This window comes from Gnatocerus cornutus, chromosome 2 (assembly GCF_029298725.1).
Source record: "Gnatocerus cornutus isolate USDA-ARS CGAHR chromosome 2, icGnaCorn1.1, whole genome shotgun sequence".
NCBI classification, from domain to species: Eukaryota; Metazoa; Arthropoda; class Insecta; order Coleoptera; family Tenebrionidae; genus Gnatocerus; species Gnatocerus cornutus.
In genome coordinates, this window is record NC_142234.1 from 7,123,492 (window position 1) to 7,139,102 (window position 15,611).

Genomic DNA, 15,611 nt, shown 5'->3' on the forward strand with positions numbered 1-15,611 from the left:
TATAATTTCTTTGTTCACTCTGTAAAGAAGCGACACCTCTAATCCCTTTAGTTCAACATTCATTAATTACTCTAACAAATTAACAAAATGTGTATCACTCATTGTTTGACTGATTTGGGTGTGCTGTGACGAGCCTACCATTAGTGTGGTGTAATTTACATTACCAGCCTACAAGACGTTCGTTAATAAAGAACCTTCGCATTTTAAACAAGTTCAGTTTTTTGTGTCCTGGAATGCTGCTAAAACAAAAATTAAAATTTTTAATTTGGTCCATTACGTACAACTAGTTTTACAACGCTACAAATGTTGAATTGTGATAAAGCATTACGACCATAAAAATAAATAAAAATAGTCTTGTAATTTCGTAGAACTACACTATTTTAAAATAAAAGATTTATTATTACAAAATTAATATGAACATGATCATGGCTCTATTTTTAGACTTTTGATTGAAGAGTTACTAGCAGCAGGAGCAATCTCGAGTTTGAAGGGAACTGAAGAACATTCTAGTCGAATGTCTCCCCTCCTGGGCCTGATTATAACATTCGTTATAGAATTGCAAATTAAGATTCTAACTGGACTTCAAAAAATTGAGTAATTTGTATTCTACCACTTCTATCCTTTTTGGTTTGTAATAAAAATAATCTGAACGTTATGTACGAAGTCTTATAGTAATTGCACTGATAATATAATAGATATCTTCTTTTAAATGTTCAATTAAGAATAAAAATACTAAATTGACTATAATGAAGTTGCCATAAAATAATCAGCACATTAGGAATCTCATTTATTGATAGTTCTTTCCGTCTCTCTAGATTGAAACTGGAAATATTATAATAATATAATAAATATTTGCTAGAATTAAATGGAAATAATTTACTTTTATGTTATGGCAATTTATGAAAGATAATTGAATCAGTAAATTGTAGTCGACATGATAATGACGCCACTAATAATCATCTTCATAAAGTTTATTTGTTTTTCATTCCCTCAACGTAAAAATACACGTTCTAAGTGAAATCTTTCAAAAACTAGTTTATTCGCCTTCATTATTATGTTCTAACCACAATCTAAAACAAATCGCTTTTTGATTCTCGTGTTAACACTAAAATCCCATCGTGGAAATGTTGAAGAACCTGGATAACTTGTTTAAAAACAAGTTACATTTTTGCTTATAAGCCAAGAAAACGATTGACCACTCCCATGTCTTCTCACAAAGGGAACATCTTGGATATATAAACCTGCGCTTCACCACGTTCCTTTGTGACTTTGCTACAGACAAGTACATCAGCAACATGTTCAAATTGGTAAGAATTTATTACTGTGTTTGTTAATTTATAAAAAAAATGTTTTATTGATAGATCTGCTTCCTTGCTCTCTTCGCCGTCGCTTTGGCCGCGCCAAAAGCTGACCCCATCATTCCATTGACTTACACAGCTGGAACTCCTTTGACGTACAGCTATTCTAGCCCTTTGATTACTGATTATGGCTATGGATTGTCTCCTTATGCTTCAGGCTACTATGGCAACTATGGATATGGACTTCCTCTTGCTTACAGAAATCTTTACATCTAGGATGGAACAGGTTTCAAGGATATGGATTTGGATTTAAAATGATTTGAATTGTTCTGACAACACGAAATTGCTCATTAAATAATATAATAAGTAAATGAAGTTTTTATTCAATGGTTTATTTACAGTTGTGGTTGGCTGGATTCAAAATGTAGATACGCAAAAATGCATCGAACTCTTCGTCTTCAGTGTAAACGTACTGTTAAATTACAAAAAAAAAACAAATAATGTTTTGACAACAGAAATGTTTAAATTGCTTACTTATGTCTTTTTGTAACTGACAAAATATTGCTCCAGCCAATGGTTAATAAATTTATTAATCTACTGTTAATATTTTGGAAACAGCATTTTAAACTGTCCGTTCTTAAATTTTTGAAAATTTGATGAAATAAAGCAAACACAAATTAGGTAATAAAGTTTCAAAAACCTTATAAAGTACTTAATAAATAAAACCAATTGATACCTCTTATAGATTTTTTTTTTCAGCACAAAGTAAAATTTAATTATAATTTAAAACTTTCAAATTGAACTTTTGACGTTTGAAACGTCAATTGCCTATTACTACTCTTGCCAACCCTTACGTTTAAAATGTTGTTTTGGCCAACCTCACCAGTAACTTTTATGTTTTGTGAATGAATATTATAAGTTTATTTGAAAAAGATAATAAAAAATAATAACGAATTCGAACGAATATAAAGAATATGAAGAAATAAAGTTTATAATAGATATTTATTATGTACCTAAGAGTGTAAGGAAGCAAAATATTCACAACAATTAACAGTTATTTTTGAGATCGTATAGTCTGGAACACAGAATTTCAAACGAACTGTCAATCAAATTTCGTTACTCTAAAACAGTCTTTACTCACTCATTCCGAACTTTTAAATTTTTCTCATTGCAGATTGATGAAATTGCGATTTAAACCTTGATTTGTTGATTACAGACTGCCGGCATTTTAATAACTTTAAGAATTGCTTGAAATTTCACGGTGACAGCTTTGGAAGTTTTAAAAGTGTCAATCATAATGACAAAGGGGTATAAACTACAATTAATTTTTTTAATTGTCAGAAAATTGATGTTTGAAATTCTGTCCCAAACTGTAGATCGAAAGAATAGGATTTTTGGAGTGATTAATTTACCTTTACACTTGAACGTATTACTGGTTTTTATCCCAAGTTGGTTGCAATTAAAATAAATATTAAAAGAATTGACAGATGTGAAGTAGTGACAAATTTTTAGGATTGAGAAAGCTATGCCTGCGTTATTGTCAAGGAACTGTAGCATAATTTTCTTTATGGCCTCAAGAAAGTAATAGAGTACTTTATCTATCTCAAATGAGTGAATAATGATCACTTTATTAGTGCATTTTGCGTAAATATTATTAGTGGTGTCAATACGATCTATCACTTCATGAAAATGATACCTGGAATTTTAATATAGCTGATTTAATTTGGAAATATAAGATTGGAAAGTTTACCAGTTACGAATGTTTTAAAAGCCACGAATGCCATGAAAAGACTTCTTAAACGTGTAACTTACAACGTTTCATCTACAATTGTTCTTAATTTTTAATTTATTCAAAAAGTTAATTTAAAATTAACTGTTATAAAATATCAAAGTATAATAAATCACATTTTGACAGCTGATATGTCGTATCTAAGCAAAAAGCACTAAACAGAGTTTACCAGTCAGCAACTTTTTGAACCAAAATCTGTTAAAAAAAAACGCCTCTTTTTGAACCATCGTAATACCTACATTTTAAGTCGCACAATTTGATATAAAACGGAGATATTTTTAAGTTTTAGGCACTATTGATTCCAATTACCAAACTTTTTAATATGGTTAAAATGGTTAAACTAATTAAATCGCTACAATTTATGAACCAGATGGAACCTAGGCCAACAAAAAAGAACTTTAGAGGGAGAAAGTCCGCGTCAAAAACCGACCGTGAACCTGCCAATGGCCTACACCACGGTTACTTTATTTCATATAATTATCTGAAATACCTTCTCGTAGATCAAAGTCAATAACATTACTCGAAACGGTAACATCCGAAAGGCATGTGTTATGCAATCAAATATCTTGACAGCGATGCGTTTATTTAATCAATTTGAATATTTACAAAAATTCTGGTCTAATTTCCATGAAAAAATTACTCTTACAAACGTAAAATCTAATTCGTTCATAATTAGAAACCGTTTTAACAGGTCTGTTAGCATTATGTAACGGCCTTTTGTCAACAGCACATAAAATAAAGATTAAAATGTAAATGTATCAGTGGGTAGGCTTGTGTATCAAAGATAGGTTCATGGTCGAGTTCCCGGACATCACCATTTGCCTTTTTGTTGTCTAAAGTCTAATTTTGATCCCCCACCCTAAAACCACTAATTTTTACTATAAAAGCCCAGTAAATCTTCAGATCTGCATCATTTGATTCAAAGTCAATCAAATATCTACAAATATCAAAATGTTCAAAGCCGTAAGTAAAATAACTCGTTTTTGTACAACAGTTGTTATTTTTTTTCTACTTGCAGATCATCATTGCTGCCGTCTTGGCCTTGGCTGTTGCCGCCCCAGCCCCTGCCCCTGCTCCAGGTGTCTACACCGGAGTAGTCGCTGGTGTTCCTAGCGTTGCTTCTTATGCCTACCCCGCCGTGTCCACCTATGCTGCCGCTTCCCCTGTTGTTGCCAGCTATGGAGTTCATCCTGTGGGCTATTCTTCCTATGGATATGGTGGATATGGAGGAGTTCCCGTCGCTTACTATTAGAGCTGGGAAATTCTTCTATAAATAATCACATTGGGCATGTTTTGATAAATTCTGCAATAGTAAAATAAACTGGATCTTTTATATTTTGGTTGTTGTTACTGAAACCCTGGAGATCTTTGACTTCGGTGTGTACAAAACGATGTTAAAATTACTTTTTTTGGACATTTCTTGGTGTGTTTTTAAAGTTCTCTAGAGCGTGAGATTATTTGCAACCTCCCAGTTTTCAAGATCTCATTAAAACTCACAAAATAAATTAGAAAATTTGAATAAAAGGAAATTTAATGACAATAAGACAGACAATCATAGAACACCCATGAAATTAGCTAAAACTGCTTGTTGATAATGGAAAGTTTTTGAGTAGGGAAATGGATGCAAATAAAAATAAAACAATTATTCTCCTAATGATTAAAAAAATATTATGTTGATGAAGGTGACCAGTAAGACTTGTCTGTACTTAGCATCTGAAAAAATTAAGGTTTTGTAATTGTAATGAAAAGTTTGTTTTCCTCAACTAAAACACATCTGTATAAAAAACAGTATTGGCTTAAGAAAAGTTTTCAATTTAGTCAACGATTTAAATTTGTTGTAAAATTGGTGAATGCGCCGCATCTTTTTTCCAATTTTCAAATAAAATTTAATAAAATTGTGCAAACAAAACTGCGAAATTTAACAATATTTTTCTCCACACAATTAACTTACTACTCACATATTCCCGATTTATTCGCTGTTTACAAATAATTTGCTCCATTATTCCCTTAAATTCTCATTCTGAATGATCAATACTCCATTGTTGACAAAACTGCATTCAGAATGCAAGCAGTACGTTGCTCTCGTTGCAGTTGATGGAGGGGATGACTTACTAACGCTTCTCATTAAAAGTTCCCGTAAATTTCCACCAATTTATTTTTTTAAACGTCAACGTGAAACCAATCAAATGTTCCTTCAGACTCGTAAATTTTTTTTCAATATGTTTGAAGAACTTTGTAGGTTAGATAATACAAGTCTATAAGATTCGTGCTCATAAAAAACGATCCTAATAAAACTCAAATTCGACATTGCTCTTTTTTATTAGCTAAAACCTACATTTTCAGACATAATTTACACTACAACAAGCGATCCTGTGTAAGGCGAGTAAGCAGTATATCCTGCATTAAATACACGGGGTGCTACATAACCAAGGGGAGCAGTATAAGCAGCAGAGTAGGCAATTGGGGCGGCAGCGAAAGGAGCAGAAACGATTGGAGCGGTATAAGCGGCGGCAACTAGTCCAGGATCGGCTTTTGCTTCTGGTTCAGGAGCTGGAGCAGCAATAGCCACAGCAACAATAGCGAAAAGAATGACCTAAAAAAACAATTATAATAACATGTCGTTTTTTGAAAAACACACTATTACAGCTTTGAACATGGTTGTTGAGTGCAGTTGAACGATGAACTGATGACTGCTGAAGAGTTGGATTGTCTTTTATACTTTTATTTTTGGTTCGATAAGAAGTTAAGGTCGCTGTGCTTAAGTGGAAAAATAGCACAATGTTGAAATCATTATCGATTAGTTCTAATTTTCATTCAGGAAAGGTAAGCAATACGTGACAAATCTGGGTAGTGTCCAGGCTTGTGCAAAGAAGAAATTGCAAACTAATTCATCTAATTCGCACTGAGATGGTTAATTAAAAAAAAGTTAGTCAAGAAAGTGGATGCATTTATATTCAGTTTGTTATTTACTTACGTATACGTATTGACGAAATTTCCAATTGCATGCAATGATTCAATTGTACCGTATTGGAGGTGCTTATGTGAGCAAAAACTAATTTCAATTTTGTGCAACTGATTGCAATGGGTTGTGAAATTTTTTGATTTATTGATATTCAAATTTGTGGTTACATTTCGAATACTGAGAATTTTTTCAAAGCACCTACTAATCTGGAAAATGAAATAAAAATATAATTGATTTTAAATTGTTTTTTTTTGGCAAAATCAAAATTATAAAAATAAAAAATAGACTTTCGTATCAACCTAGATAAAGTAATGACTCAATTATCTTAATTTGTCTCATAAACGTAAGAAAATTGTTTAAAATAAATTAGGTAAATTAATAACTGGACCAATAAAGAAACAATAATGACATTTTATCGGGCGGCTACCTTCTTATGGTGAAAACATATTTAAAAATTAATTAGGTTTTTTACAATATTTTTTAATTTCAACAAAATAAAGGCTAAAAAATTGTAGACTTTACATTTGTATGTAGACAAATTTTGAATTTTTTGTCAAAATTTTTTTTTATATTTTTTATAATTCTAAATTTTTGTTTTTTTAACGATTTTTATGATTTTTATGTGCTAATTAGGATTGGGGACATTCATTAATTGCGTAAGGGTCCCGAGGAAGAGGGGGGGTTGGAAAAATCTCTACATACTTTTAGGGTAAAACAGATTTCTCAACTTCAAAACGCTGTATAACATTGAATTTTTGTTCTACTCCTGTATGATTTTTTCAAAAAAACTTTAATTTGTTGTAAAAATAGTTGTAAACCTCCACATAATGTTAAAAACTCGTAAATCGTCAAAATTCACAAGACACAACTAATTATGAGCACCTTTTTTGGCAATAGTCGGCACTGCTCTCGACTAATAGTAAAGCATTTTTTTTCAATTGATTCTACTTATCTTGACCAATTATCGTGTTTTGTTTGGGAGTGTACTTTTATTATTAAAAAACACCCTGTATATGGAGTAGTGAACATCAATAAAATATTTTGACTAATTGCAGGTACTAAAAAAGTGGAACAACAATAAAATTATTGTAAAAAGAGTGCAAGATTTTTTACAAGCATAAATTTTAAAAATATATTGGTGCTCAATGAAACTGTAATTTTTGGCAAGTACTTTATATTGTTGTGTAATATCGTGAAATTAACTTATCCTCTGCTTCTCATTATTAAATATTGAGAAAAAAAATCATAAACTTTGTTTGATCAATATACACGTTTATTATCCTTTCAGTTTTCTATACAATTATTTAAACAACCACTAAAGGTGCTGAATATGGAGAGTAGGCAGAGTATGCAGAGTATGCAGGGTACGCAGCATAAGGAGAAACGTATCCAGCAGAGTAGGCAAGAGGAGCAGAATAGGCAGATGTGTAGGCTACAGCGGCCGGGGCAGCAACCACTGGTGCTGTGTATGCGGCGGCAACAAGTCCAGGCTTGGCTTCAGGATCAGCTTTAGGCTCAGGTGCAGCAAAAGCTACGCTGAGGATAGCAACGAATACAAGCTGAAAATGCAAAAAAATAATGAAATAAAAAAACATCTTTAAGATTAATATACTTACAGTCTTGAACATTTTGATTTGATTGTTCTTTTACAAACTGATGTTGTGTGTCCAGTTGGTTTGGTTTTTATACAAAATTATATAGTGGGGTGAGTGCAAGTTTGTTTTCAATTTCATTAGTGAGGTAATTAAAAGTCGCATCATGTTTGTCCTAGCACGTACGATGGATATGGTTTGATGCCAAACTACTAAAAAGAATTCGTCTGTCGTTTGTACACAATTAAGAATATATGGCAACTTCAAAATCACAAAAACATTGCCTTCAGAATACTCTACAAGGTTTTGATAATTTGGGGTCAACTCAATTTGAGCTAAAGATAACAAAATTTGCTGTTATTAGAGCAGAATTTACCATCAACGCCGCCGTTGTTCCAAAACCAAACAATGAGTACAAATTATAATTGTTTACGCAAAATTGTTTACCCCAAAATTGCACATATAAAATCGTACCAACGAACAATAACCTCAGCTGCGGCAATAATTATTTTGATTGTTCGCATTTATCGTGTAGCGTAATTACAAAGTCAACGTATTCTTTTAGTTTCCTTACCCAAGAAAAGACGCAAAAATTCTTAGACATTAGTCCCCCAAATTGGCTGTAATGACTAGGTCAATGTTAAACGCACAAATATGTTCTTATTAGAAGGTTTATTACAAACAGTATAAGAATATTAATCAGTAATTATAGTGCTCAAAGCCAAATTAAGCAGTAATGATTGTAATATCAATTTTGCTTCCCCAACACAACAGGGTATAGTATAAAAGAAAAATGATTTTAACTATCGACAGTTGTTTTCAAAACGTCTCCAGTGAACACCAACACAATGTTCAAAGTTGTAAGTTTATTAATTTGATTAGTTCTGTGTAATTAAGAGTGATATTTCAGTTCTTTGCTGCATTTTTGCTTGTTGCTGTTGCCTTTGCTGCACCTGCTCCTAAGCCCAAAGCAAAACCTACATTTTTGACTACAGCTTACACAGTTCCAGTTGTTTCAGCCCCAGTTGTAACTTACAGTGATGTAGACGCTCCTGTTGTTTATGCTGATGAATATTATGAACCGGAAGTTGTGTACAGCGCTTACTCGGCACCTCTTGTTTATTGGTAGCAAAAATGAACATGTTAAAATTAATAAAATCTATTAATGTTATGCTGTATCAAAGTTATTAAATATGTAAAATACAGATATCGTTTTTGATTTACAAATTTCAAATCAAAAGAAATATTTATCTGCTCAAATAATTTTTTTTTCAATTGCTATGGCAAGTTAATTAATTAAGTTTAAGACGGATCTGACATAAATTTTACAAAAAAAAAAAATTATAAATAGATTTTCAGTTTCACAATCTGTTTAAAAATAGATATCTAAATATGATCTTCTTAAATAACTTGAAGACATTTTGTATAATATCAAGCAGATTTACGCAACACTCATTAAATTCAATTTGAATTTGATATTTTACTAACCAATATAAAAATCACTAATGATCCTCTTAGAGTTTCTTACTTCAGCTGAACACCAATTATAAAGCTGCGTTTAGGAAAAATCGATATTTGTTTACCTTTAACATTTGTGCTTGTTTGAATGTAATAAAATAGTCTAATAACAATTATTTCTTTATTTTTTCTATTGTTCTACAATATGATTTCTAGACAACGACAAGAGGAGCGGAATAAGCAGAATAAGCGGGGTATGCAGAATAGACTGATGGAGCAACATATCCGGCAGAATAGGCCAAAGGTGCGGCGTAAGCTGCAGAGTAGGTGACGGCAGGTGCGGCCACAACCGGAGCGGTGTAAGCTGCAGCAACAACTCCGGGTTCAGCTTTGGCTTTAGGATTAGCTTCCGGGGCGGCCAAAGCGGCGGCGATTAAAGCAAAGCAAACAATCTAAACAAAAAATTTCATTATTCGTCTTGTAACTAGGAAATTAATAATACGAACTTACAAGTTTGAACATCTTGGTAATTGTTTCTTGAGCTAAAAGTTTTCAAGTAACTGATTTGAAAAAGTATTTGAGTGTATTTATACCTAAGAATTTCGCCATTATGGTGTGGTCGACAATTGGAGGTGGGTTGAATTTTAAGTACGATACTTGAACTGATTTAAATTGTGCAAAATCGATTATTCGTGGGCTCAAGTGTTTTGCTCATTATACACCTTATTATACAAAATGTGTTTGTTATGACCAGCCTGGTCGTGTTAGTTACTTATATTACTGAGAAACAAAATTTTTAAAGTTGGTCTTAACTTACTTATTAGAAGTAATTTATAATAAAAAATTTAGTGTTAAGATAAGATTTTTAATTTTTAGATTTAATTTTTTTAGATTAGATTCTTAAGTAAGTAAACAATGCTTTTATTTGTCATAACGTCATAACTAAATCATTACAACTTCAACTTTTTATATTTTTGCATTGCATACATAATTAATTGTAACAATACCATTTGCATTACAATTGGGTTACACCTAAATTTTTTATAAAACAATTTTTGTATAAAAGATGCAAGACGTTGTCTTGTCCTCATTATTTGATTAGAAATAGTCAAACTGATATCAAAATGTTCAAGGTGGTAAGTGCATTTTGTTATTATAAAAAGTTGTACTAAAACTATCGGCCGAATTTTAAATAAAATTGTTTTCAGGTACTTCTTGTCTTGGCTGCTCTCTTGGCCCTTGCCATTGCGGCTCCTGCTCCAGAGCCTCAAATTTACTCTCCTGTAGTATCTTATCCTGCTGCTAGTTGGGTTGGATATCCCGCTTATGGTGCTGTAACTTACTTTTGAGTTGTCCTATTACAAGATCCTGCTGTTAACATTGAAATACAAAAAAAAAGTTAAAAGTTAAAGCAATGTTTAATTTAATAGCTCCCTTTTCAATCGATTATCACACTCATTGCGTAAGTCTATTCTGAACTGAAATAATGAATCTAGCGTAATCTCAAATTCACAACAAAAGAACACAAAAGGAAAATAGGAGAAAATGATTCAGTCTTTAGAATTGATTTTATATCATCGTGTTCTGCAAGAATAATACACATATTGTGCATGCTTCCGACTAAAGATTTAAAAATATTCTTGGATGGTACGGAAAATTAAAATGCCATAAGCATTGTTACCTTGTTGTCAATATTCAAGCATTGTTAAGAATGTCAATGACGCACTAATTACATAACGATTGTGTATGAATCTCATAATATTAACAAAAGAGATTTCTACAACATGAAAATGGAGAGTTATTGTTTATTTTGAGTAATTATAAATACGATAAAAACTTGTATATACTTCTTATTTTATGGAAAAACTATTATCAATAAAATCGACCTAGAAACAGGTTTTATTTTATTGTTTTATTTATGCTGAAATACAATAACATTTTTCACGCATATTAATCGAGAGTTTAACCTTGCACTTGATTTTCGTACTTCCTCGTCAAAACGTGTTTTGGAGTCCTTGTAGGATCTTGAACTACCACACCCTTTACTTTTAGCTGTAGGATGTTAACAATAAAGTAATTATCTACTATTAAAAGATTGATGCCGATTTGCTAAATTTTAAAATAGGCTCCTGTGTTCAACAACTGAACAAAATAAAAAAATTACCTAATACATTCGGAGAATACAAATTTAAATTCGAAGACAAAATGTTATGAGACTGGAATCTGTTGATATTACTACATTAAAATGCTAAATTTAAAAAAATATACATATATTACAAATTTTTATCTTTAGCACTATCTGGGAAATTCCACCCTTTGTTTTAAATGCTGTAACTTTGACACATTACTATATTAGGTATACTCGTTAAAACGATATTTTTTTGAGACGAGAACAAAGAGAGTGACGATAATTCGAACAGAAACTTTTCACGGCTCTATAATTCCAAGCAGTAAAAAATTCTTGTTGTATTTTGCCATGACTAGTCGACGAATCGTTTTAACTTATTATTTAACTGTGCTTATATTTGATTTTTTTTTAATCCGACCTTTTTTAAAAATTATTTCAAAGGAAAACTAATAATTTTCGCAAAATCAAACTATGTACTGCGTAATTAAAACTTGATGCCCGGTCAAACGCGTTACTGTTTGCAATGCTCTTATTGATTGTACTAAATTATACAACATTTTAGAATAAGAGGAATTTTAAAACACATCATATTGTATTAGACAAATTTCCAACTCAAGTAGTTTTAATGCTGGCATGAAATTTGAAGTCGCCACTATCTGTGTAGTCTTACTATTTGTCGAATTACAAAAATTAAAAAATGATTTGTTACCAACTCAAAAGATTTAAAAAATTGTCCAACTTCTTAATTAAGCAAAATACCTATATCAGATAAATGATAAAATTTGAAATATGTAATAGGTAAGAATTTTATTAATCAGCAAGAGTTTAAGATATGCAACCAATAATACATTGAATTAAGCTGCAGGATTCTACTAAAGTAAAAGCATTGAACTAAATATTAACTGCTTGCTTCCGTAGAGGTCGCCACAAACGAACAAAATTAAATCAATATTCTATTTTTTAATAATAATTTAAAAAATGCAGAAATATGAAAATGCGATAATAAAGAAGTTTTTGTTTTTAATCAAGCAAAATTTAAAAATTGAGAGCATAATACAATTGAAGAATATAACTTTTAAAGAGTCTAAAGCCAAAAATTATGAGTATCGTTTCACAGAAATAAATTCTTTTTTTTGGAAAGTAGGAATTCAAGTTTTATAGAATGCTTTTGCTAAATTCATATTTAAATGTTACTGTATTCATGTAATAAATATGCAATTTTCGTTCATAGTTGTTAATATCGCACACATATTGTTTTATTTGATTTTTTTTTGTTAAATTTGACATCTTTAGAAGTTATACTCTTCAATTACATATTATTAATTGTTGTAATTTTTAAAAAGTATACAATTAAACAATTCTACAACGTTATTTTTATTACATATCTTGTTGAACAAAAACAAATTTTATAAACATTTTAATTATTTTTAGATCCAACATAATTAATGCATTGATAAAATAATTAAAAAATAATTCAAATTACATATGAGCACACATTGAATATTTGTGAATTGTCGGTAAAATCTAAAATGATAGACAAAATTCACTGTCCGAGGGTACGAACGTGGTCAAAAAAATAATACGATAAACTAAAATTTGCCGTTGTAAATTGTGCTGCAAAAAGTGGATGAAAATTGTATAAATTTTCACTGTCCAAACATACAACCAACGTTTTCTGAGCTAATCTAATTTGCGAATATTTTTTTCAAACGGGATAAGTCAAGAAACGATTTTTTTTACATTTTTGGTGTCAACTCATTTTTATAGTCACCGATGTTAACCGAGTGTTTTGTTAGTTAATTTAAGGCATTATTAAAAATACAAAGTTTTATAAAATAAATTAAACGAACAAAGTCAGAGTGATTACTACAGCAACACTTTTTTTTCGATCACGATTACAATCGATTTGGACAAATATTTAATTGTATCATCATGTCACGTCCAGCCAATGGATCGATTTGATTTCACTTGACTTCCTATACTTACGAAATATTTAAGGATATTCTTATGTGTATAAATAGCCAGCGGCCATAACAAATCGATCAGTATCTAGATAATCTATACGAAATAAACAACAACAAAATGAAGTGCCTCCAAGTACGTTATCATATTTTCCAACTCGCCTAACGTTTAATTAAAATTTGTTTCTAGATATCTTTACTATTGCTGACAGCCAAACTCGCCGTTACTTCAGGATCAAATTTCATAGCACCAGCGTTACCTCCATCAGTTCCTGTAACAAGTTACGCAGGATTTGGATTCTTACCAAGATCTCTATACTCGCCTGCAGTGGTACCAAATTATGCACCAGCTGTAGCTCCTTTGGTACCGCGATTTTTACCTGAAGCTCCAGTGGTGGCACCAGCTCCAATTCAACCATTTGCAGGACCTTTTGTACCAACAGGTTACGCAGCTCCTTCGCCACTGCTTCCAGCTCCGTTTGGACTTCAAGCTCGCTCAATCCATGCGGTCGCTGCTGTACCGCCAGTACCAATAGCCGTGGCAAGATGATGTTAAATTCTAAAAGTATCGATGTTAGGTTGTAGTGATAAAATATCCACATTATTTTTTTATACAAGTGAAAGTGTGACATACTTCTAATTTTATTAATAAACAAAAATATTATTATTTTCGTATTTTGAGAATGCAATTTTCTTATAAAAGAAGATATGTGGGATCTTCTCAAATTACAATGAACTTTTCATTGAAGAAATTGAGCAACTTGTGACATTAACACTGAAACCTTGATTCTACCGAAGTTAGCCATGGCAGTGAAGATTAAAACCAGCACTGAGTATCATCTTCAAAACGAAGTACTTGTTGATTATAATTATTTAAAGAAATTATCTATCGCTCTCCCATATGCAATTTTTAATTATAAACAATTTTGAACGTGATATCTAAAGGAGACACATTTGCGAAAACCAAAACCACAAGTTTCGATTTTATAACTGACCGTAAACTGACCTTCTCTTCATTACAAACCACTTTAAAAACCAACTCACTAGTTCACATTTTTATTAATTGGTACAAAACCTGAACCTTGATTAAATTTATTCCACCTTAATTTATAGGCAAAATAAGATCATTTGGATTTGAATTGGTGAGTGAGTGAGCTAAAGATTTGACAAAATTCTTTAGAAGTGCTATCATTGCCAATTGAAGAAAAAAGAAAAAAAAGTAAAAATAGCTGCACATTTTTACTTACGTTCACTAAATAGTTTTTTATGTTAATTTAGAGTATTTTACAATCCAAAGTAGTGCAAGCACAAATAGTACACCTACAAAACCGGAATTTCAAGTTTACATGCTTGTTTTTAGAACAAAATAAAATAGTTTGGAGTAAAAGTTAAAGACATCAAGTTAAGTGTTATTTTTGCTAAATATGTAAAAAACCTGACCATACAATAAATTCGATATTGCAATATTACAACCAGATGGTCATAGCTGCTTTAGCTGAAATAACAATTCGGATATGATGCAGCGATTTTTTTATAATGGGACCACTTATTTTTAACAATGAAAATCGTTTCACTTCAGTTAGCTCGTTATTAAATTATTTTTAATTAGCAGGTAACACGGCCTTTTAAATTTATGAATTGATAAAAAATTAATGTGACTGACTAAATTTGTCCAGATAAAGTTGTTGCGAAAAATAAGAATGCTTTAAGATCTGTACATAAGTATGGAAGTGTGAAGTTAGTTACTATTCTTTTCACACAATTGAACATAACTGTAATAGAATTATGCAATATTTTGGACACTATTCTTTTCACGTATATTTAGCGATTCTTATAAGAGCTTACTTTTCAGTACCGATAGGTGTGTCCGTCACGGTCAGCTGGTGCACTTCGTGAAAGTAGAACAAGTGCACTTAGAATTAAATATACCAAATCTGTATTTGTAGGTGATATATCTGAAGTGACGTAACATTAGGTATTACCGGTACATGGATAACAATTTATAATGCATGTCGCTTGCAGTGGAACACCTAAAGAAATAAAAAATTCAAAGCAGCTGTACCACAGAAGATTCGAATCGGTTGAAAAATGTATGTTCATTCTTAGGAGGATCCCAGACAATGTTTTAGTTTTTTTTTATTATTTTGAAGAAGCACATATTCAAATATTTCATTCCGAATTAACTTGATACTGAATACGATTTCTTAAATGTTTACTTGGATTTAGGACATTTTGTAACTATTTCCCCAACGTTCTTTTAAATTAATTCTACCATATGATTTAACAGCACGTTTGTAATACAATTGATTACAAAGTTGTTATATAAAGGCCTACCACATAGGCTTGAATATTTTATTTTAGAAATTATGTCGCCTCAATGGATACAGACAAATTTTAAGAAAAAAATTAATTTGTTTCATGAC

At 31.1% G+C, this 15,611-nt stretch overlaps 7 protein-coding genes and 1 long non-coding RNA gene across 8 annotated transcripts; 5 read left to right on the top strand and 3 right to left on the bottom strand.

The window, feature by feature from the left end:
• The first annotated feature begins 1,005 nt into the window (after window positions 1-1,005).
• LOC148178447 (uncharacterized) lies at window positions 1,006-1,669 on the top strand. Its single transcript, XM_088030827.1, has 2 exons — window positions 1,006-1,307; window positions 1,362-1,669. The coding sequence occupies exons 1-2, from the start codon at window positions 1,296-1,298 to the stop codon at window positions 1,572-1,574; spliced, it is 225 nt and encodes a 74-aa protein (XP_087886953.1). The 5' UTR covers window positions 1,006-1,295; the 3' UTR covers window positions 1,575-1,669.
• A 2,196-nt stretch (window positions 1,670-3,865) lies between these two features.
• LOC148178448 (uncharacterized) lies at window positions 3,866-4,422 on the top strand. Its single transcript, XM_088030912.1, has 2 exons — window positions 3,866-4,050; window positions 4,106-4,422. The coding sequence occupies exons 1-2, from the start codon at window positions 4,039-4,041 to the stop codon at window positions 4,337-4,339; spliced, it is 246 nt and encodes an 81-aa protein (XP_087887038.1). The 5' UTR covers window positions 3,866-4,038; the 3' UTR covers window positions 4,340-4,422.
• A 1,009-nt stretch (window positions 4,423-5,431) lies between these two features.
• On the bottom strand, window positions 5,432-5,778 carry LOC148178449 (uncharacterized). The gene is made up of 2 exons (XM_088030632.1): window positions 5,732-5,778; window positions 5,432-5,680 (listed from the first exon to the last, which is right to left on the bottom strand). The coding sequence occupies exons 1-2, from the start codon at window positions 5,741-5,743 to the stop codon at window positions 5,438-5,440; spliced, it is 255 nt and encodes an 84-aa protein (XP_087886758.1). The 5' UTR covers window positions 5,744-5,778; the 3' UTR covers window positions 5,432-5,437.
• Window positions 5,779-7,322: 1,544 nt separating this feature from the next.
• On the bottom strand, window positions 7,323-7,789 carry LOC148178450 (uncharacterized). The gene is made up of 2 exons (XM_088030631.1): window positions 7,666-7,789; window positions 7,323-7,608 (listed from the first exon to the last, which is right to left on the bottom strand). Exons 1-2 carry the CDS (start codon window positions 7,675-7,677, stop codon window positions 7,354-7,356), a joined length of 267 nt encoding a protein of 88 aa, XP_087886757.1. The 5' UTR covers window positions 7,678-7,789; the 3' UTR covers window positions 7,323-7,353.
• A 686-nt stretch (window positions 7,790-8,475) lies between these two features.
• Window positions 8,476-8,770, top strand: LOC148178451 (uncharacterized). The gene is made up of 2 exons (XR_015769577.1): window positions 8,476-8,501; window positions 8,552-8,770. It is a non-coding gene; the product is annotated as an uncharacterized LOC148178451 (long non-coding RNA).
• A 496-nt stretch (window positions 8,771-9,266) lies between these two features.
• On the bottom strand, window positions 9,267-9,687 carry LOC148178452 (uncharacterized). The gene is made up of 2 exons (XM_088030809.1): window positions 9,610-9,687; window positions 9,267-9,551 (listed from the first exon to the last, which is right to left on the bottom strand). Exons 1-2 carry the CDS (start codon window positions 9,619-9,621, stop codon window positions 9,312-9,314), a joined length of 252 nt encoding a protein of 83 aa, XP_087886935.1. The 5' UTR covers window positions 9,622-9,687; the 3' UTR covers window positions 9,267-9,311.
• Window positions 9,688-10,194: 507 nt separating this feature from the next.
• LOC148178453 (uncharacterized) lies at window positions 10,195-10,510 on the top strand. The gene is made up of 2 exons (XM_088030967.1): window positions 10,195-10,235; window positions 10,308-10,510. Exons 1-2 carry the CDS (start codon window positions 10,224-10,226, stop codon window positions 10,446-10,448), a joined length of 153 nt encoding a protein of 50 aa, XP_087887093.1. The 5' UTR covers window positions 10,195-10,223; the 3' UTR covers window positions 10,449-10,510.
• A 2,778-nt stretch (window positions 10,511-13,288) lies between these two features.
• LOC148178454 (uncharacterized) lies at window positions 13,289-13,820 on the top strand. Its single transcript, XM_088030369.1, has 2 exons — window positions 13,289-13,324; window positions 13,379-13,820. Exons 1-2 carry the CDS (start codon window positions 13,310-13,312, stop codon window positions 13,736-13,738), a joined length of 375 nt encoding a protein of 124 aa, XP_087886495.1. The 5' UTR covers window positions 13,289-13,309; the 3' UTR covers window positions 13,739-13,820.
• Window positions 13,821-15,611: the final 1,791 nt, after the last annotated feature.